The sequence below is a fragment of the Pongo pygmaeus genome, chromosome 18 (genome assembly GCF_028885625.2).
Source record: "Pongo pygmaeus isolate AG05252 chromosome 18, NHGRI_mPonPyg2-v2.0_pri, whole genome shotgun sequence".
Taxonomy (NCBI): domain Eukaryota; kingdom Metazoa; phylum Chordata; class Mammalia; order Primates; family Hominidae; genus Pongo; species Pongo pygmaeus.
Window position 1 is genome coordinate 21,583,095 of NC_072391.2, and position 23,211 is coordinate 21,606,305.

Here is a 23,211-nt window from a genome sequence, read left to right on the forward strand (position 1 = left end):
GATTGTACTGAATAAGCAGAGAAAGTTAATATGCATGTGTTAACAGGAAACGTCTCCAGTCGATCAGCCTTGCTTCTGAGCATCTGCTGGCTCCATTTTTATCAGGTTCCTGCTTTCCACAGCGCTCATTCCCAAAACAGCTCAGCTTGGTGACATGAGAAACTTTCTGTGTTTTTTTTTGGTTTAAAAAAAAAACAACTGAGAAACCAGGCTATTTCTCTCAGGGCCGTCCACATGCTTACAAGTATGCACAGTCTGTGAGTTGTGTGTGTTTTGTTTGTTGTTTGATTTTTCCCCTCCTTTTCTAAGTGTTTGTTTGGCCTCCTGTAGATTCATGGGGATACGGTCCAGAACCAGCTGGTGGTCCAAGGAGTGGAGCTCCCATCATACCTCCCCTTGTACCCGCCTGCCATGGACTGGATCTTCCAGTGCATCTCCTACCATGCCCCCGAGGTAACTGCCAGGTGGCTTCAGTGTGACGCTCACCTCCTGTATAGTGACAGCCCCTGCCTGCTGTGCCCTTTAATGTTAACGGGACCCTTTCATAACAGCTATAGCAATGTTAGCACTAGCCAGCCTTTATAGAGGGCTTGCCGTGGTGGCTGGTTCTGTGCTGAGTGCTTTTCTGAGACTGTCCCATTTTAACAAGTGTGGGAGGGGAATGTGGTGGCTCCAGAGGCCATGTACCTAAGTGAGGCCACACAGCTAGAAAGCAGTTGGTGGCTGGGTGTGGTGGCTCATATCTGTCATCCCAGCACTTTGCAAGGCCAAGGTGGGAGGATCACTTGATTTTAGGAGTTTGAGACCAGCCTTGGAAACATAGCAAAACTCCATCTCTCCAAAAATTACAAAAAATTAGCCAGACACGGTGATATATGCCTATAGTCCCAGCTACTCTGGAGGCTGAGGTGGGAGGACCACTTGAGCCCCAGAGTTCAAGGCTACAATGAGCTGTGATTGTACTACTGCACTCCAGCCTGAGTGACAGAGCAAGACACTGTCTCATTAAAAAAGAAAAAAAAGGAAGATGGTTGGTGACTTGATACAAACCCATAGAATTGGGCTCCAGGGCCAACAAGCCTTATTGCCTCTTCACTTACCTTCATGTACCCCTTTTGCGTTTATAATAATCCAGTAAAGTCTGTAGAGCAGGTATTTTATGGAAGGAAAACAAAACTCAGATGCTTAATTTCTTTTATAAGATTATTTTTCTTTTCTTTTTTGCCAGTTGAAGTATTGTCAGGAATTGAAGTGACATCAGAATCATAGCAGACACATATTTTTTTTCTTTTCCAAGACTGAGAAGCAGTTTTAGTAGAACACCAATTCAAACTGTCATGAAGACTGTGATAGGCCGGGCACGGTGGCTCATGCCTGTAATCCCAGCACTTCGGGAGGCTGACATGGGCAGTTCACTTCAGGCCAGCAGTTCGAGACCAGCCTGGCTAACATGGATATATAGGTATATATCACCATGCCTGGCTAATTTTTTGTATTTTTTTGTAGAGATGGAGTTTCACTATGTTGCCCAGGCCGGTCTTTTGTAGAGACCCTGTCTCTACAAAAAATACAAAAATTAACTGTGCGTGGTGGTTTGTGCCTGTAGTGCCAGCTACTCAGGAGGCTGAGGCAGAGAATCGCTTGAACCTGGGAGGCAGAGGTTGCAGTGAGCCGAGATCACACCACTGTACTCCAGCCTGGGCAACAGAGCCAGACTGTCTCAAAAAAAAAAAAAAAAAAAAAAAAGACTGTGATGGATGAAGCTTTCCTTGTCTTTATTTGATCATTGAAAAGAAAAGAGAGACTACAAAACAAGGACATAAAGAGCAAAGCAAAGTTGAAAGACATCTGCCTTTTCCTAGATCTTGCCAACACATGTTGAAAGCTGTACAGAAAAGAAAAAAAAGGACATGACTTTAACTGAGCAATCCCACTTTTAAGAATTTATCCTGTAAGTTAGACGAGTGCATAAACATTATAAACACACACAGAGATGCACACACGGTTTGTTCACAGTAGTGCAAAATTGGAGGCAAGCATCAGAGAGGACTGGTTATGGTATGTGCATTCAGTGGGGTGTTAATGGGGCCATTTAAAATGATGGAGACTCCTGATGGTCTGTACATACTGACGTAAGGGTATTCATGGTATATGGCTAAGTGCAAAAAGAAAGTTACACACATTGCTGTGTGTGCTGTAAGTGACAGTGTGGCCCAGTGTTCAGGTGTGGGCTCTGGAGTTGGGGTGCCTGGGTCTGCATCTCAGCTCCGTTACAGCTGTTGTGATAGAGTAGGGAGCAGGTAACTTGTTCCTAACCACTCTGAGTCTTCTCTCTTTATCTGTAAAATGGGAGCAATATTAATGATTCCTATTTTCTAGTCTGTTGCAAGGATCAAAGAAGTCACTGTATCTACAGTGCTTAGTGTAGCGCCCCACATCTTAGTACTCGCAGACATGATTTTTATATCTGTGCGAGAGAGTTGGGAAGGAGAAATGACAGAACATCACTGGAGTGTGAGATTTGGGGCCATCGTAACTTATTTTTCTTTGCCTATCTGTTTTTTTTTTCTTTCTTCCTTTGAGACAGAGTCTCACTCTGTCTCCCAGGCTGGAGTGCACTGGTGCAATCTCGGCTCGCTACAACCTCCACCTCCCAGGTTCAAGCGATTCTCATGCCTCAGCCTCATGAGTAGCTGGGACTACAGGCATGCATCACCACACTCAGCTAATTTTTGTATTTACAGTAGAGGCGCAGTTTCACCTTGTTGATCTCGTGCTGATCTCTAACTCCTGGCCTCAAGTGATCCTCCCACCTCGGCTTCCCAGAGTGCTGGGATCACAGACAAGAGCCACTGCGCCCGGCCGCCCATCTCTCTTTTCTAACTTTTCAATAAGTATGCACTGCTTACATTTTTACTTTTTGAGATTCTAAATTCTGAGGAGAAAAACTGGGACATCTTGTACTTCAGGTGAATAGTCTTATTAAGTAAATTGATTTTAAATCAAGCCAGTATAAGGGGAAGATTGTTTGAAATTTTGCTGCTGGTTCTCTATGGTCCTCAGCATAGTTTCAGCAACCATATGCTGTCCCCCGCTTCTGGGAAGGGTACCATGAACTCGACTGTTTTCTTGGTATTCCACTGAATGACGGAAACACACAAGCAGGATTGACGTGGTGAAATGAGAACGCTTATTTTTTTTTTCTTATTTTAGCGAAAGGGAAAATCAGATTAAAAACAAAAGGTACATGTCACAAGGCAGTCTTCTTTTTATTTTAAGCCCCAGTCATCTCAAAGGATGGCAGAAGCTGGGAATAGAGCTTTCCTGGGAGTAAGCTCTAGGAAATCATTATTGCACTAGAATAAGTGATTAAAAAATTAGGTCACCTGAATAATAATAAACTCTGATTCTTGGGCACACTTAAATAAGGGACATACAGTGTCTTGTTAAAAAAAAAAAATCATTTTCAAACTGCAGAAGAATTGATGTCGGTATGGAAGGTGGTGTTAAAGGTGCATGTGACAATTGGGTGCCTAAAAGCTGTTTGATAGTGGTCACTATGAGTCACCTGCAGAGTAGAGCTGTGTGTATCCATTAGAGGCCAAGACTTCAAAACAGGGGACGGTAAAGTTCGGCTGCAGCAATTGGTAATATACAGGGCAGGCAGGTGAGAGAGGGAAAGGAGAAATACCTTTAGTTGTGAATATCTCATCTGCAGAATTTCAAATCGAAATTGAAATCCAAGGTAAAAAATCAAGGCATGTCTTAGTCCGTTCGGGCTGTCATAATAAAGCGCCATAGAATGTTTAAAATAGAAATGCAGCCTTGGCCTGACTTCTCTTCTCTCTTCCTGTACTTTTGAAGTGGGTAAATAATTATAAATAACCTAATCTGGAGATCACCTTAAAAAATCCAGCGGTTAAATATGGTTGTGGTTCTCCAACTCCATATATATTGGTAAAATGGTCATTGAATTAGACGCAAAGACATGCTCTTCTTCCCCTAAAATGTATGCATGTAAAACTTGGTGAAATTGTCTAGTTAGTTGTGTTATACCAGTGTCAATTTCCTAGCTTTAATAATACATTATAGTTATGTAAATGGGAGAAGCTGGGTGTTGGGTACCCAGGACTTCTCTCTACTGTTTTTTTCAATTACTGACGAGTCTGTAATTAATTCAGAATAAAAAGTCTTTTAAAAATCTTTCAATTGGGATGAATACTCCATTCTTCATGATGTGATTATTATGTATTGCATGCCTATATCAAAACATCTCATGTACCCCATAAATATATACACTTACTATGTACCCACAAAAAATAAAAATTAGGCCAGGCGTGGTGGCACATGCCTGTAATCCCAGCACTTTGGGAGGCCAAGGCGGGTGGATCACTTGAGGTCAGGAGTTCGATACCAGCCTGACCAACATGGCGAAACCCCGTCCCTACTAAAAATACAAAAATTAGCTGAGTGTGGTGGCGTGCGCCTGTAATCCCAGCTACTCGGGAGGCTGAGGCAGGAGGATTACTTGAACCCAGGAGGTGGAGGTTGCAGTGAGCCAAGATGCACCGCTGCACTGCAGCCTGGGTGACAGAACAAGACTCTGTCTCAAAAAAGAATAAATAAATAAAAATAAACAATTAAAAATTAAACAGAAAACAAAAACAGACATCTGCCAGTTAGGGGCAGTTTGAAAAATGATGTTATATCCATGGCATGGATTAAATAGCCATGGATTAAAAGAGTGAGGTAGAGTTGTGTAATAACATGGAGAAGAGAGGACCATCTAGATTCTCCATTAAAAAAGGCCATATTTAAATATCTCCAGCCCAGTATTTATAAGAGTATCCCATGGTGTAAAAACTAAACTAGGCTTCTGTAATAATATATATCCATAAAGCACAGGCAGAATTCTAGATAAGAGCGTCAAAGTCCTAGATAAACACCAAAGTGTTGACAGTGGTGATTTCTAGGACGTGGAAGTTGGGAGGGGGGGACATTCGCATCTTTCTTGATGCATGTGGGTGTTGTTGGGACTTTTGTTTATAAAGCATTTCTTATTTTTACAATTTTTAGAAAAACAATGAAATGTTACATAAATAAGTGGCATGTAGGGCCAACAGCAACAATAACAAAAGCCTAAAAAACAAACCAGCACGTCAGGCAAATGCCTGCCTTGTGAATCTTCTGAATCTTCAAGTTCTGGTGTGTGTGAAAATGAAAGAAATATGCTGAGCTGCTTTTTCAGTGGTTGATCCCAGCCAAAGGGCTTGTTTCGATCTCCGTCTGCTTTGAGTTGTTGTTCATCATGTTCTTGCCAAAGATAATCAATTCTGTCACTTCTTAGAGGGGAAAAAATCAGTAACCTCCAGCAGACCTACCCGGGGATCTATAACATTTGGCTTTCTGGACACTTACATGTATTCCCAAGTTCCTTTATGACAACAGAGCCTTTGGTTTTTTAAAGTTATATTCTTGGATGCATTTTTAATGCATTCATCTTTTGTGAGAGAGGGAACTTTTTAAGCATTTATCTTGTCTTAGTGGTAAGAATCTTTTGTCCATATGTTGGGATTTGCCCTAGTTAATCTTTCCAGAGTTGGTGGGCCAGGAGGTCTCATTTATGTGTGTGTGTATGTGTGCGTGTGTGTGCACGTACATGCATATGAGATAGAGTAAACCTCACGAAGGCATGGATTTCTGTCTGTTTTCCTCTCATCTTACTCTCAGTGTCTAGAACAGTGGCTGGTATAGTCATCCCTTGGTATACTTAGGGGATTGATTCTGGGATCTCCATGTATATCTTTTTTTTTTTTTTAAGACGGATTCTCGCTGTGTTGCCCAGGCTGGAGTGCAATGGCCCGATCTCCACTCACGGCAACCTCTGCCTCCCGGGTTCAATCAATTCTCCTCCCTCAGCCTCCCAAGTAACTGGGACTACAGCCATGCCACCACGCCCGGCTAATTTTTGTATTTTTAGTAGAGACGGGGTCTCATCATCTTGGCCAGGCTGGTCTTGAAATCTTTACCTCGGGTGATCCGCCCGCCTCAGCCTCCCAAAGTGCTGGGATTACAGGCGTAAGCCACTGTGCCCAGCCCCGACGTATATCAAAATCCATGCATACTCAAGTCTCACAGTCTCACAGTTGGCCCTGTGGAACCCACGTATACTTGAGTTTGGTATCTCACAAATACTGTATTTTCGTTCAGCATATGGTTGAAAAAAATCCGTGTCTAAGTGGACCCACGCAGCTCAAAACCATGTTGTTATTCAAGGGTCACCTGTATACTAAAGTTGCTCGTTAGGTAGGCGTTGAATGATTATTTCTGTGTGTCAGGGAATGTCAGTGTGATGATTACACAGAATCTCTCTTTTCCTTTCTCAGCCTTTTCCAAAGGCCACTTTGCTATTGGTCTTTAAGCGTGACTTTTTAAATGCAAATACCCAAGAGTGGGTTAGGGAAGCCATTTATGATGTGGTCAATTTTGTCACCAGCTAGGGTGCTTTTGGCGGCAAGGAACAAACATCTAACTAGTCTGGCCTCCACATATAATTCCATGTGTCCTCCTCCACAACAAGTGGAGGCTCTCGGGTGGGCAGCTTCAGTGCATCTTTTTGCTCTACTGTCCCTGATTAGTAGCAGGGTGGGGGCAACCATTCCAGGCATCACGTCCAGAGCCGACAGCATCAAGGGAATCTTTGATTCTTGGGTCCTTGTTTAAGAACAGGAAACCTTTCTCCAAATCCCCCGAAGACTTCCCATCCTGTCTCATCAGCTAGAAATGGATCATGGGCAAGGGGAACGAGACCCACTATGATTGGTTTGGGTCTGTATTAATCTGCTTGGGCTCCCATAACAAAATACCACAGACTAGGAGCTTAAACAACAGACTTTATTTTCCGGTAGTTCTGAAGGCTAGGAGACCAAGATCAAGGGGCCAGCAAGGTTGGTTTCTGGTGAGGCCTCTCTCCTTGGCTTGGAAACTGCCACCTTCTCGCTGTGTCCTCACATGGCTTTTCCTCTGTGTACATGCATCCTTGCTGTCTCTTCCTATAAGGAGGTTAGTCCTGTGGGATTCGGATCCCACCTTTATGACTCCATTTAACCTAGAATAGTGATATTAGGGGTTAGGGCTCCAACATAGCAATTTAGGGGAGATATAATTCAGTCCATGACAGAAGCCAACCTAGTTTATGTGAGGCATAGATGGAAATCTGAATAAAATCCGGGTTTTGGGGGTAGGGATTCCAACAGTATCTCCAACGTCAGCTCTCACTTATTCAGGCAACACGACAGAGAGGGGTGCCACCAGAAAGGGTGGAAATTGCACTTAAGAACACTCCTTTTATTTTTCACTTTGGGTCCAGACGTAGATATAGATCCCTTTTGTTTTTTTCTTTATTTTTTACTTATTTATTTATTTATTTATTATTATTATTATTATTATTATTTTAAGACAGGGTCTTGCTCTCTTGCCCGGGCTGAAGTGCTGTGGTGCAGTCTTGGCTCACTGCAGTCTCGACCTCCCAAGCTCAAGTGATGCCCCCACCTCAGCCTCCTGACTAGCTGGGACTATAAGCACACACCACCATGCTTGGCTAATTTTTAAATTTCTTTTAGAGATGAGGTTTCGCCATGTTGCCCAGGCTGGTCTTGAACTCCTGAGGTCAAGCCGTCTGTCCCCATTAGCCTCTCAGAGTGCTGGGATTACAGGCATGAGCCATCGTGCCTACCAGTTCTTTTTTTTCTTTTCTTTTTTTTTTTTTTTTTTGGAGATAGGGTCTCACTCTGGTGCCCAGGCTGGAGTTCAGTGGCACAATCACAGCTCACTGCAGCCTGCACTTCCTGGGCTCAAGTCATCCTCCCACCTCAGCCTCCTGAGTAGCTAGGACCACAGGCATGTACCACCACACCCAGCTAATTTTTTAAAAAATTTTATGACTGGGCACGGTGTCTCACTCCTGTAATCCCAGCACTTTGCGGGGCTGAGGCAGGCAGATTGCCTGAGGTCAGGAGTTCAAGACCAGCCTGGCTAACATGATGAAACCCCATCTCTACTAAAAATACAAAAAAATTAGCCAGGCATGATGGCACACACCTGTAGTCCCAGCTACTCGGGAGGCTGAGGCAGGAGAATCTCTTGAACCTGAGAGGCGGAGGTTGTGGTGAGCCGAGATTGCGTCACTGCACTCCAGCCTGGGCGACAGAGCAAGACTTGTCTCTCCGTCTCAAAAAACAAACAAACAAACAAAAACACTTATGTAGAGATGGGATCTCACTATATTGCCCAGACTGGTCTTGAATTCCTGGGCTCAAACGATCCTCCCACCTCAGCCTCCCAAAGTGCTGGGATTACAGGCATAAGCCACCACCCCTGGCCTGCACAAATCTCATTTTTACCACTTATTAGGAAGTGGCTTAACCTATCTGAGCTTTGGCTTTTTCATCTGTAAAATGGGGATAATGTTCCATGGACCTCACAAGGACATGGTGAAGAGCAGGAGAGTAAAGGGAAGTCAAGGACTTAGCCGGAAACCTGGGCAGTGCTCAGTGTCCTGTAATTACCTCTGGTCTTGGGCTTCACCTTCCCCAAACCACTACCCTAAATGATCCTTCTTCCATTGATTTTCTTAAAAACAGGGGCTCTTTTAAAGATATATAATTGTCTTAAGGTAGCTCCAAAGCCATTAACAGTATTCCAATGAGTTAAAAAAAAATCTACTTCCTTTGGGGGGTGAAAAATAGACTTCAAACTGTGTTGGAGAAGAAATGTATTGAAGAACGTGGCCTTTGATCCCAGTCTGCCCAGGTTCATGTCTGCCTGCCATCACTAACTGTGCGACCTTGGGTGAAAAACGCTGCTATTCCTGGCTTTGTTTTTCATCTGTGAAATGGGAGAATAGAGCCCCTGCTTCAAGGGTGGTTGGGAGAGGTAAGATCGTGAGTGCAAAGTGCTTCTCACCGTGGCTGGTGGGCACTAAGCTCTAGCCCAGTGTTGCTGATATTACTAAGTGCACCTTGGGCACCTCTTGAAATGGGGAAGAATGTGGGGTTACAGAAGAGGTGGGGAGCAGAGTAATTATCATTCTTATTCATGCCCTGGAGTGCAGGAGTTACCTCCCATCATCCTGTAGTGACCCCACAGATGAGATGGTGCCACTTGTAGCCTTCCAGTAGGACAAGGAGACCCAGGTTCAACAGAGTTGGCAACTCTTCCAAAGTCTCATCGTTGGTAGTTGGTGAGGCTGGATTTGAATCCAAGTGTGCCTGATGCCAGGGCCCCAGCTTCTGTTGATTGATCAATTGATTGATTGAGACAAGGTCTCCCTCTGTCACCCAGGCTGGAGTGCAGTGGCATGATCTCAGCTCATAGCAGCCTCCACCTCCTGGGTTCAAGCGATTCTCCTGCCTTAGCCCCCTGAGTAGCTGGGATTATAGGCACCCGGTATCACACCTGGCTAATTTTTGTATTTTTAGTGGAGACGAGGTTTTACCATGTTGGCCAGACTAGTCTTGAACTCTTGACCTCAAGTGATCCACCCGCCTCGGTCTACCAAAATGCTAGAATTATAGGTGCGAGCCACCGTGCCTGGCCCCATCCTTCTATTTATTACACTAAATGCCATGAAAGTGAATTTTTTTCTCCCCAAGCCTCCCCATCCCTGCCAGACACTGAGCATTATCTTAATGGACATGTGGCTACATTCATTTTAGAGTTTGACTTTGGAAATCTCTTACAAATGTTACTTTAGCTCCTCCAACCTGATTTTTTAATTATTATTGTTTTTAACATAATATAGGCTCTGCTGACCGAGATGATGGAAAGGTGTAAGAAACTAGGAAACAAGTAAGTATTTTAAGATTTCATAAAGCATGAATTTGAAAATGGCGTCGGCTGCTATTTTTGAGCTTGGCCTGCTTACCTGGGTATGAGCTGAAGAGAGAGAGGCAGGATTGCATGGAGGTTTAGAATGCTGGAGTCCGGTTGCCTGGCCTCAGACCTTGGCTCTGTTCTGTCTTAGCCCTGTGACCTTGGGCCGCTTGCTTGACCTCTCTGTGCCTCTCTCTCCTCATCTGTAAAATGGGTGTAATAATAGTTCTTTCCAACTGGGCATGGTGGCTTATGCCTGTAATCCCAGCACTTTGGGAGGCTGAGGCGTGTGGATCACCTGAGGTCAGGAGTTCGAGACCAGCCTGGACAATGTGGCAAAACCCCATCTCTACTAAAAATACAAAAACTAGCTGGGGTTGGTGGTGTATGCCTGTAGTCGCAGCTACTCAGGAGACTGAGGCAGGAGAATTGCTTGAACCCGGGAGGCGGAGGTTTCAGTGAGCCGAGATCATGACCCTGCCCTCTAGCCTGGCGATAGAGCGAGACCCGTCTCAAAAAACAAAAGAAAAAAGTAATAATAATGGTTATTTCCCCATGGGGCTGTGGTAGGTGGTTGGGCTAGGATGAAGTTGATCTCCCTGACTCTCACGAATATGAGATTGTCTCTCTGCTTTCCTTTTAGTGGTAGATACATGGAAACAGTCTTGCATGGGCTTTGTTTACCACTGTGTCCCCTCTGCCTGGTGCCTATAACATAAGATCTCTTTCCTAAGAAATCTCTTGCATAAACTGGCCAGACACAGTGGTGCACGCCTATAATCCCAGCACTTTGGGAGGCTGAGACGGGTGGATCACCTGAGGTCAGGAGTTCGAGACCAGCCTGGCCAACATGGTGAAACCCTGTCTCTACTAAAAATACATAAAATTAGCCGAGCATGGTGGCACATGCCTGTAATCTCAGTTACTTGGGAGGCTGAGGCAGGAGAATCACTTGAACCCGGGAGGTGGAGGTTGCAGTGAGCCAAGATCGTGACACTTTACTCCAGCCTGGACAACAAAGTGAGACTCCATCTCAAAAAAAAAAACAAAAAAACCAAAACTCGTGCATAAACTATGTGGATATATATTTACAACATGGATCAATATTGTTACTTAATGTTCTGTCTCATTAGTGCGCCAGCTTATTGAATGCTCGCTCTTCTTCTCCTTAAATGAACTGGATCACTTGTGGATCTGTCTATCCACCCTGCCATCTATCCATCCATCCATCTAAACATCCAGTTAATTCAACATTTATTGAGTTGCAGATATGTACGGGACACTGTGTTAGTCTCTCCAGTTTCCCTTTTTACTCTGGTCTTTTTTTTTTCCCCCAACCCTACCACTAAAGAGCTGTTAGTCATCCTTCCTGGCAATATATATCCAAAAATTAAAGCAACTTTGATTGAGGAAAAGCCAGGCTGACTTGGGGATCTGTGTCTTGCAGTGCCTTGCTGTTGAATTCCGTGATGTCTGCCTTCCGGGCTGAGTTCATTGCCACAAGGTCTATGGATTTCATTGGCATGATTAAAGAGTGTGATGAATCTGGTTTCCCCAAGGTAGGCTCTTGACTTCATGCTCAGTGGGACACAAATAAGCGGTGTGTATCCGATAGCTCTTGAGAGACAGTCCGGTTTTGGGAACAGCGTGGGCCAGCAGGAACACAGGCGAAGGCTCTGTTTCTGAGGAACGCAATGGAAGATGAGTTAAGAGATTGGGATTGTCAGACACCATGTGATTGCTATGCTTCAGGCCCCCATGAGCCCTAAATCTTATCAAACTGGCTCACTATGAAGGATTTAAGAAAGACTTTGGTCTAACATATTTAAGAATATATCAGGCTGGGCACGGTGGCTCATGTTTATAATCCTAGCACTTGGGAGGCCAGGGCAGGAGGATCACTTGAGGCCAAGAGTTTGAGACCAGCCTGGGCAACATAGCAAGACCCCATCTCTACAAAAAATCAAAACTTAGCTGGGTGTGGTGGTGCATTCCTGTAGTCCCAGCTACTTGGGAGGCTAAGGTGGGAGAATCGCTTGGAGCCCAGGAGGTCGAGGCTGCAGTGAGCCATGATTATGTTATGAAGCCTGGTGACAGAGTGAGACCCTGTCTCAAAACAAACAAAAGGATATGTCTTCATTCATTATTTATGAAAAACTTTGTCCAGTAGAATATTATGGCCCCAAATTAGACCAACAGATGGAGCTAACACTGTGTGAGCGTCTCAGTGTAGCTGGGGCAGATATGTGTGATTGAACTTCAGAAGGAGGTTGTTGGAAGATTAGCCCCAAAAAGGATTAGACATTACAACCTTTTCTCTTTTCTTTTCTTTGAGCTTCAAGTTACTTTGATTTAAAATTTCCATAACATGATGGTTTGACTTGTTTCTTAGCATCTCCTTTTTCGATCACTGGGGTTAAACTTGGCCTTGGCTGATCCTCCCGAGAGTGACCGACTTCAGATTCTCAACGAAGCTTGGAAAGTTATCACTAAGCTGAAGAACCCACAGGTGAGTGGCCATTTTTTTTTTTTAAATTTTTATTTATTTATTTATTTATTTTGAGATGGAGTCTTGCTCTGTCACCCAGGCTGGAGTGCAATGGTGCCATCTCGGCTCACTGCAACCTCTGCCTCCTGGGTTCAAGCGATTCTCCTGCCTCAGCCTCCCGAGTAGCTGGGATTACAGGTGTGTGCCACCACACCCAGCTAATTTTTGTATTTTTAGTAGAGACGAGTTTTCACCATGTTGATCAGGCTGTCTGAAACATCTGCCCATCTCGGCCTCTCAAAGTGCTGGGATTACAGGCGTGAGCCACTTTGCCTGGCCTGCCATTTAAACTTTAAATCAATCACTTTTTGTCCAAGTTTTGGCATCTACTCTTTTAAAAAATTACCCTTCCAAGCCGAACATGTGGCTCACACGTATAATCTCAGCACTTTGGGAGGCTGAGGCAGGAGGATCACTTGAGGCTGGGAGTTTCGGACCATCCTGGACAACATAGCAAGACCCCTGTCTCTATATGAACTAAGAAATAAAAATTATCTTTTCATTAGTTATACATTTTTCCCTAAAGAAATCTATTTATTATAATTGTATTATTTGTTTACCTGTAATGGAGAACGGATAGCTTTAAAGATGTAATTTCTTTGATTTTTTAAAAATTCAATTCTCACAGCCTTAAGATGTGCTTAAAAGTATAAAATTACATGATCATGCATTCAGAACTGCCATAAAAAATAAAACTTTAAAAAATGCACAAAATTACAGATATTTGAAACTTTATAAAAGATCAGCTAACTTTATAGTGGGCATCCAAAATGTAACAGTTTGTAAGATTTAGGTTTGAAAATATCATTAGTAGGGTATTCCTAAATAAAAGATCAGCCTTTAAGCCAGTAATTAGCAAAAGGAAATTCCAGTTTCCGACCATTGAACGGAGCCAGCTGAAGCCTCCTGTTTGCTGTAATGCATACTATGTTGTACTTAACGTTAAGATGTTTTCCTTTTTCTTTGTAGGACTACATTAATTGTGCCGAAGTGTGGGTAGAATACACCTGCAAGCATTTCACGGTATGTGTGACTGTGGTATTGTTTTTGAAATAACTAGATTTTTTCATGTTTATAATAGTGAATTAGCCTAGTTTAGGTATTGAGGCATTTGACAATGGTACTTGCTCTTGTAATTTATAAAAATTGCATTCTTCATTATAAAGCATGATGGAGCATTAATATGTGTACTATAACAAAAAATAACTGTTCCATGTTTACATTTAAGTTTGGAAAATGCAGCATTATACAAAGTTAAACCATTTTTTTTTTACCATAGGATACCTTAGATGCTTTTATGCTAACGTGCATTGCGACTCTACATTGAAGTCTAGTAAGCGGCATTTCCCAAACAATTTGACTGGCATGTAATTTTTTTCCTAAGCAAATGTTTCTTTCCCTAGGCACAGACTAGAACCACAGTTAGGGGAATACTGCGCTTCTCAAAGAGCAGAGACTTTAGAAGCAGATAGAAGTGGGTTCAAAACCCTTGCCAGAGTAATTTGTTTATTTTAAACAAATCCTAAAACAATTTTTTTTTTTTTTTTTTGAGACGGAGTCTTGCTCTGTCGCCCAGGCTAGAGTGCAGTGGCGCAGTGGCTCACTGCAAGCTCCGCCTCCTGGGTTCACGCCATTCTCCTGCCTCAGCCTCCAGAGTAGCTGGGACTACAGGCCCCACCGCCACACCCGGCTAAATTTTTCGTGTTTTTAATAGAGACGGGGTTTCACCGTGTTAGCTAGGATGGTCTCGATCTCTTGACCCCATGATCCGCCTGCCTCAGCCTCCCAAAGTGCTGGGATTACAGGCGTGAGCCACCGCGCCCGGCCAAGTCCTAAAAATTTAAGTATAGCATTACTCTGGTCTGAATGTCTGTGCCCTCCCAAAATTCATATGTTGAAATCCTAGCCCCCAAGATGATAGTATTAGGAGGTGGAGCCTTTGGGAGGAGATTAGGTCATGAGAGCAGAGTCCTTATGAAGGGGATTAATGCCCTTATAATAGAAGAAGCCCACCAGCCTGGCCAACATGGTAAAACCCTGGATCTACTAAAAATACAAAAAAAAAATTAGCCAGGTGTGGTGACACCTGCCTGTAGTCCTAGCTACCCAGGAGGTTGAGGGAGGAGAATCGCTTCAATGTGGGAGGCAGAAGCTGCAGTGAGCCAAGATTGCACTGCTGTACTCTAGCCTGGGTGATAGAGCGAGACTCTGTCTCAAAACAAAAATAATAATAAAATAAGTCCAGAGGAGCTCACTGACCCCTTCCACCCCATGAGGACATGGGGAAAAGATGCCATTTATGAGGAATGCGTCCTCACCAAACACCAAATCTGCCTTGATCTTGGACTTCCTAACCTCCAGAACTGTGAGAATTACATTTCTGTTGTTTACAAGCTTCCTGATTTATGGTATTTTGGTAGAGAAGTCCAGACTGACTAAGCCAAGCACACATGCAAAAAACTGCACGTATCATAAGTTTGCTCCTCAATGAATTTTCACAAGGTACAACCATGTAATCACCGTCCAGAGTAAGAAATAGGAAATAAGTGACCCCGCAGAACCCCCCAGAACTGTCCCTCCCCGTCACAACTCAGCCTTTGGGGAGATGAAGGTAGACACCATCTTGGCCTCTGACACCAAAATTGATGTTGCCTCATTTTGTGCATTAGGTAAATGTTGGCGCATTGATTTTTGTGGTTTTTTTGGTCCTATTTTTATTTTACATTTTATTATAGTAATTTAAAACATATGCGCTCCCTTGTACCCATCAATCAGGAATTATCAATTTATGACAAATCTTGTTTGATTTATATCATTACCATGTCCCCTGACCCCTGGAATATTTTGAAGCACATCTCAGACATTGTATCATTTCATCTGTCAGTATTTCAGCACGCCTGTAAAAATATAAGGATTCCATTGATTGATTGATTGACAGACAGGATCTCACTCTGTTGCCCAGACTGGAGTCCAGTGGTGCGATCGTGACTCACTCCAGCCGTGACCTCCCGAGCTCAGGCAATGCTCCTGCCTTAGCCTTCTGAGTGGCTGGGACCACAGGCACATGTGGAGATGTAGAGATGGGGTCTCGCCATATTGCCCAGGTTGCAGGGTTCCCTTCCTTAAACCAAATCTAAATACATTATTCTAAGGAAAAAAGTTACTAATTTTTTTTTTCTTCTTTTTTTGAGATGGAGTCTCACTCTGTCACCCAGGCTGGAGTGCTATGGCATGATCTCAGCTCACTGCAACCTCCGCCTCCTGGGTTCAAGTGATTCTCCTGCCTCAGCCTCCTAAGTAACTAGGACTACAGGCGTGCGCGACCACACCCCGCTAATTTTATGTATTTTTAGTAGAGACGGGGTTTCACCATGTTGGCCAGGCTGGTCTCGAACTCCTGACCTCAAGCAATCCACCTGCCTCGGCCTCCCAAAGTGCTGGGATTACAGGCATGAGCCACTACACCCAGCCGAGTTACTAATTATTTAATATCATAAATACCAGTCAATATTCTGATTTCCCCAATTGTCTCATTTTTTTTAAGTTTATTTGTTGAAATCCAGTTGAAAATAAGGCTTCTCCGTTGCAATAGACATTTTAGGATACTTTTGATGTATAAGTTCTCTCTCAAACTGTCTCCTCTCCTTCCCCTTTCTTTCCCTGTAATTTATTTGTTGAAGAAATTGGGTCTTTTGCCCTATAGAGTTGCAAAGACTGGATTTTTCCCATTGCATCCTTGTGATGGTGTCTGGCATGCTCTTCTGCCTTTTGTATTTTCTGTAAATCAGCAGTTAATTATAGAGACTTAAAAGCCATTCTTAGCTTGTGGGCCTTATAAAAACAGGCCCTGGGCTGGATTGGGCCACAGTTGGCTGGCTCCTGCTATAGGTGACAAAAGTGAACAGTGAGCAGTTAGGTCAGACAACTTGTAAGGGTGAGCCTGCGCTCTGCCACAGTGCTTCACTGTTCTCTCTGCAGGCACCTGAGGGAGGGCCTGCGACAGGCAGGCGGAAAGAGGCATGGCCGCTTTGACCATCGCTCAGGGAAAGCAGGGACAATGTAAAGCCCCAGAACCTTTGAGAACAGCGTTTAGTCCTGACTAGGTGTGGGGCTGTGGTACTAGACCAGGTGACATGAGTGAAATTTCCTCCCTTCTGTTATTTTCAGCAGAATATTGAAATCGATTTCCTGGAAGATGTGTGATATATTCTGAATACGTTAGTCCTTTCCCCCAGGAACATGGTCAGCAATTGCCATACAGTGTCTAATGCAGGTTTGGTTCCTTTTTCCTGCTTAGAAACGAGAGGTGAATACCGTTTTGGCGGACGTCATCAAGCATATGACTCCAGATCGTGCATTTGAAGATTCCTACCCCCAGGTAACAGATTTGCATTTCTCATTTCAATGTTGTTAATTATTTTGTTCTGTTGAATTAAATAGGCGTGTTGCATGGGTCAGGCTATAAAGGCACATAATCCTGTGTTTGAATCATAGCTCTGCCATATCCTAGCCATGTGCCCTTTGATCAGTTACTTAACCTTGTTGTGCCCCAGTTTTCTCACCTGTGAAATGGAGATGGTAATAGTGCTACCTGAGAGTTTGTGAGGATGAAGTGAAGCCCTCACACAGTGGCCTGGCATGTGGTAAATGCTCAATAAGCGTTGTCTTCGTTGTTGTCACCAGTAAGTAAATTGCGAGTATTTTTAGTTAAATCAACTTTTTTTTTTCCTTTTTTTTGAAACAGGGTCTCGCTCAGTCACGGAGGCTGGAGTGCGGTGGTGCGATCACACTTAGCACAGCCTCGACTTCCTGGGCTTAAGCATAACTTTTTTATGTGGAAATAAATTTAAGCTTATTGGAAAGTTAAAAGAAAGCACAAAGAATTCCTGTTATTCTTTACCCAGATTCACTAGCTGTTAACATTTCTTTTTTTTTTTTTTTTTTTTGAGACGGAGTCTTGCTCTGTTGCCCAGGCTGGAGTGCAATGGTACGATCTTGGCTCATTGCAACCTCCGCCTTCTGGGTTCAAGCGATTCTCCTGCCTCAGCCTCCCGAGTAGCTGGGACTACAGAGGCGTGCCACCATGCCTGGCTAATTTTTTGAATTTTTAGTAGAGATGGGGTTTCACCATGTTAGCCAGGATGGTCTTGATGTCCTGACTTCGTAATCCACCCGCCTCAACCTCCCAAAGTGCTGGGATTACAGGCATGAGCCACTGTACCCAGCCAGCTGTTAACATTTTACCACGTATGCTTTATCATTCACACATTCCACACATATATACATGTATGTGTATACATTTTCTTCAGAATTATTTGATAATAAGTTGCATACATTATATCACATTTTGCTTCTAAAGAGTTCAGTGAGGCAAGGTTTGGTGGCTCATGCCTGTAATCCCGGCACTTTGGGAGGCCAAGGAGGGCAGATCACTTGAGTCCAGGAATTCAAGACCAGTCTAGGCCATCTCTACAAAAAATACAAAGATTAGCCATGCGTGGTAGTGCATGCCTATAGTCCCAGCTACCTGGGATGCTATAGTAGGAGGATCACCTTAGCCTTGGAGGCCGAAGTTGCAGTGAGCACTCCAGTAATGTGAAATACCCATGTGAAAAGGGTATAAGAGCAGCCTGAAGGGGCTCTCACTTGCTCCCAATTTGAGGATCAACTGGAATTAGAACAGTAACGGATTATAGCCCATTGAGTAAAATAGGAATCCAAGAGTCCCTCCTTGTGATGAACAGATAAATAGATGAGCGGATGGAGAAATGTGAAAGAAATGGTAGAACTGGAAAAATCACCATTTTGCAGCCATCACAGTAAAGACAAGAATTGTCTTCCTTTAGATAAGAATTATTGGTGTATGCTAAACCTGGGAAGAAGAGTTTTGCATGCATTGAGGAGGAGAGAGATTTTGAGAGTTTGATGAGGAGGAGGATATTTGCATATCTCAAAAGGTCTTCCTACTGAGCAGGTATCAGTTGCAATGGGGAAAATAGTGACTATACAGCAGAGACACTGGACAGGCCAGTTAATAAGAGTTCATCTCACCAATGTGGAGCAAAAGGCCATCATGTGCCTGCGGATGTAGTACCCTAAGAAAGACACAGCATCACCTGTATAGCATTTCAGTTGAGAATGCACAAGGGAATGTCACACATGCACAGATTGAGAAGCATTTTATAATTCTTCAGAAATATCACCATGGCCAGGCTCCATGGCTCACACCTATAATTCCAGACTTTGGGAGGCTGAGGCAGGAGGATTATTTGAGGCCAGGAGTTTGAGTCCAGTGTGGGCAACATAGCAAGACCCTATCTCTGCAAAAAATTAAAAAAAAGAAATTTGCCAGGTGTGGTGGTACATGCCTGTAGTTCCAGCTATTCAGGAGGCAGAGCTGGAAGGACTGTTTGAGCCCAGGAATTGGAGGCTGCAGTGAGCTATGATAGCACCACTGCACTCCAACCTCAGTGACAGAGTGAAATCCTGTCTCTAATTGAACTAAACTAAAAATAAAATAAGTAAAATGAAATAAAAACCCAAAAACCCCAGAAACATCATTGCCATAAATGACAGAGACAGACGGAAGAACTTGTGAACTAGCACAGACTAAAGAGACGTGAAAATGGAATGCAGTGTGCAATCTCAGACTGGATCCTGCACAGAAGATGGAAAAAATAATGTCAGAAAAAACTAATTGAGACAATCAACAGATTGGAAATGGGTGATAGATGAGATCAAATTAGATTGGATTTCATTATATCAGTGTTAACTTTCCCGATTTGATAACAGCAAGTGGAAATGTCAAAGAATATGATTATTCTTAGGAAATAAAAAATGAAGTGTTAAGGGGTAAGGGCATGATTCATGCAATCTACTCTCATATAGTTCAGGGAAAAAATAGTATGTTTTACGTAGAGACAACCACAAAGCACATTTGGCAAAATATTAAAAATTGATGGATTTGGGTAAAGAATATACGGGAGTTCTCAGTACTATTCTTTCAGCTTTTCTGCAAGTCTGAAATTATTTCAAAATAAAAAGTTAAAGCCAGGTGAAGTGGCTCACGCTTGTAATCCCATCACTTTGGGAAGCCAAGATGGGCGGATTGCTTGAGCCCAGGAGTTCGAGACCAGCCTGGGCAACATGACAAAACCCTGTCACTACCAAAAAAATATAAAAATTAGCTGGGTGTGGTGGCATGCACCTGTGGTCCCAGCTACCCTGGAGGCTGAGGCAGGAGGATTGCTTGAGCCCAGGAGGTCAAGGCTGCAGTGAGCTGAGATCATGCCACACTGCACTCCAGCTGTGCAACAGAGAAAGACCCTGTCTCAAAAAAATAATAAAAATAAAACAAATAATGATAGAATTGTTTACAAATTCTATCATTAAGTGGATGGGTAAGTGAGATGATAAAGTAAATGTATTAAATTGCTAGCTTTTGTAAAATCTAAGTGGTGAATAAATGGGTGTTTGTATAATTCTTTCAATATTCTTTATTTTTGAGCATTTTTATAATGAAATATTAAGGGGAAAAAATCCTATCTTTTAAAATCACAGTTTATGTATAGCTGTGCTTAAGTGTTAACAAAAAATTTCTTGTTCTAAAGGGATTAGGTGCTTTGTGCTTCAGAAACTATTTTAACCAGACAGCATTGCAGCGTCTTACAATGGTATGCCTTGGAGCATTGTTTATGATGAAGTTTTGAAGTCCTTTATTAGTTTTTTGCTTGACTGACCTAGTAAGCTGCCTAATTATGAAATGGGCACATAACGTTCTTCATGTTCTGTTTTTAGAACATGAGAGATTTTCTTTGGAAATTATTGAAACAGCAGTTTTTTTAGTGTAAACAAATTGTCAGTACATTTTCTTGATAGCAACCAGAGGTAGAGAAGTTCTATTTTATTTAGAAACAGCATCTCCTTGGCTCTCCTGGACTAAGGCCCTGTCAACCTTTCAGTCTGGATGTGCATCGCAGAGTGAGGGGCGGTAACCATCAGTATCTGGGCATTTTTGAGGCAGACCTCACAGTCTGTGCCACCATCCTTGGGTAATACCTTGGCCTTTAACTCTACCAGCAAACTCTGTCCAAATCCTCTCCAGTGAATAATCAAGAAACACAGGGCCACACGATGATGCAGAATAGGGATTGGCCAACTACAGCCCATAGGCTATATGTAGCCTGCCACTTGTTTTTGTGAATAAAGTTTTATTGGCACAAATTCATTTAATGCACATTCATTTAATGTTGGCAATGCCTGCTTTTGCACTACAATAGTGTTGAGTAGTTGTGGTGGACTGTAGGACATTTATAGAAAAAGTTTGCCCACTATTCAAGGAATAACAGTAGCTGACATTAATGGAGAACTTTCTAAGGGTGGGCACTGCACTCAGGACCTTCCACAAACCATTCCATTGAGTCGTTACTGTTTTGATCTCCAATTCACAGATGAGGAAGCTGAGACTGAGACTCAGTTACTTCCCCAGGACTGCAAAGTAGGATGTACAGAGTCTCAGACTGAGACAGAGCCTACCCTAAGCCCAGTTCACCATTTGTCGAACAATCCAGGCTTACCTTATTGTAGTTATAATTGCAAATTATGAAAGGTGATTGCCTTTTTAAAAAAAAATTCAGGTTTTCCTGAGAGAATGTGAACCAGAAAGAAATTTTTAAAAATTAAGTTTTTAAAAATAAGATTTTTGTTTGTTTGTTTGTTTTACAGCTTCAGTTAATAATTAAGAAAGTTATTGCCCACTTCCATGACTTCTCAGTTCTTTTCTCAGTGGTAAGTAGCATTTCTTAATTATCTTTGGAAATTTGTACCTGGCTCAGAGGTTCTCATTGTCTCAGTAATGTTTTCATGATGCCCCAGGCCAAAAGAAATATTCAGCAGTTCCTTTTATAAAGTAGTTAAGTCTGATCAACTTAAGTATTTATGTCCTAACAGATTAAGCAGTATTTGAAAAAATAATACACAAAAACTGAAAGAAAAATATTATTTCTGTTTCATTCCTTACTTATGGAATATGTGCTCCGTTGGGCATTACACAACTTCTCAAATCTTCAGAACACTTTGGACAGCCTTCTCTTACTTTGTTCTTCCACAGTGATTTTCCAGGGCACTTGCTTTTTAATCACACAGCCTAATGTTGAAACTATGAAATACAATGAGCTAGTAGTTGTTTCAGTGTCTGACAGTTGAGATTTACCATGATTCCCTCAAAAATTTAAAATATCCTGCGATGTCTGTTCGAGTTTGCTCAGTGCCCTGGGCAAGTAGGAATCTAGATTATTCCCTGTATAGTAACATTCTCTGTCTCTCCCTTCGCTTCCCTCTTCCAGGTTCCATTTACGTGTGCTCACAAGATTGTAAGATTTTTTATTTTAATCATAGCAGCTAATATTTATTGGACGTATACCACACTCCAAGCACTGTTCTGGGACTTTACATGTATTGCCTCACATTAGTTTCATACCACCACGGGGAAGTAGGAGTTATCACTGTAGTATTGCCTTCTTATCCAGGGGGAATATACGTTCCAAGACCCCCAGGAGTTGCCTGAAACCGCAGATAGAACTGACTCCTGTGTATACTATGTTTTATCCTATAAATACATACCTACGATAAAATTTCATTTATAAATTAGGCACAGTAAGAGATTGACAACAATGGCTAAAATAGAACAGTTATAACAATATGCCAGCATCGCTACTCTTGCACTTTGGGAGCATTATTAAGTAAAATAAGTGTTCTTTGAACACAAAAATGCTGTGATACCATGACAGTGAATCTGATGACCAAGACAGCTGCTAAGTGACTAACAAGCGGGTAGCATCTACAATGTGGAGATGATAGACAAAGGGATGACTCACAACCTGGGCAGGACAGAACAGTATAGTGTGAGATTTCATTACACTACTCTGAGTAATGCACAATTTCAAATGAATGAGGCTGGGCATGGTGGCTCACACCTGTAAACCCAGCACTTTCAGAGGCCAAGGCAGGCAGATCACCTGAGACCAGGAGTTCCAGACCAGCCTGGTCAACATGGTAAAACCCTGTCTCTACTAAAAATACAAAAAATTAGCCAGTTGTGGTGGTGCATGCCTGTAGTCCCAGCTACTGGGGAGGCTGAGGTTGCGGTGAACCGAGATTACACCAGTGCACTCGAGCCTAGACAACAGAGCGAAAATCTGTCTCAAACAAATAAAATACAATAAAAATAAAAATGAAAATGAATGAATTGCTTATTTCTAGAATTTTCTATTTAATATTTTCGGATTGCCGTTAACCGAGGATAACTGAAACTATGGAAAGCAAAACCGCAGATAAGGGAGCAACTACTGTATTCTCACTTTACATATGAGAAAACTGATGCAGGAAGAGGTAGAGTAACTTGCTTACAGCCACACAGTCACCGAGGTTAGGATTCAGAGCCAGGCAGTCCAATTTCGAGGCCATCTCTGAACAGCTCTACTCTGACTCTTCTTCCATTGCTCATCAATATAATCATAAAAAGACTGAAGTCTGCCTTGCCCGGAAAAGCTTGTGATCATCAACGGTTGCCTGGATGGCTCACCAAAGTGTTAACTGGTCCCAGCACCAATCCCTGGAATGCATATAAGTTGTTTTAATAGTAACAGCTTTTTATTTTGTTTGTTTGTTTGTTTGTTTTTGAGACAGAGTCTTGCTCTGTTGCCCAGGCTAGAGTGCAGTGGAGTGATCTCGGTTCACTGCAACCTCCGCCTTCCTGAGTTCAAGCAATTCTCCTGCCTCAGCCTTCCAAG

At 42.8% G+C, this 23,211-nt stretch overlaps 1 protein-coding gene across 4 annotated transcripts in view; it reads left to right on the forward strand.

Moving 5' to 3' along the window:
- Positions 1-23,211, forward strand: part of VPS35L (VPS35 endosomal protein sorting factor like) — a 145,062-nt gene that overhangs the window by 60,731 nt on the left and 61,120 nt on the right. For all 4 annotated transcript variants that reach the window (XM_054454196.2, XM_063655225.1, XM_063655226.1 and 1 more), the window contains 7 exons: positions 331-453; positions 9,803-9,849; positions 11,321-11,432; positions 12,266-12,382; positions 13,391-13,444; positions 16,719-16,799; positions 21,146-21,208. In XM_054454196.2, the coding sequence (XP_054310171.1) occupies positions 331-453; positions 9,803-9,849; positions 11,321-11,432; positions 12,266-12,382; positions 13,391-13,444; positions 16,719-16,799; positions 21,146-21,208 (597 nt within the window). The remainder of the gene's footprint in view (positions 1-330; positions 454-9,802; positions 9,850-11,320; positions 11,433-12,265; positions 12,383-13,390; positions 13,445-16,718; positions 16,800-21,145; positions 21,209-23,211) is intronic.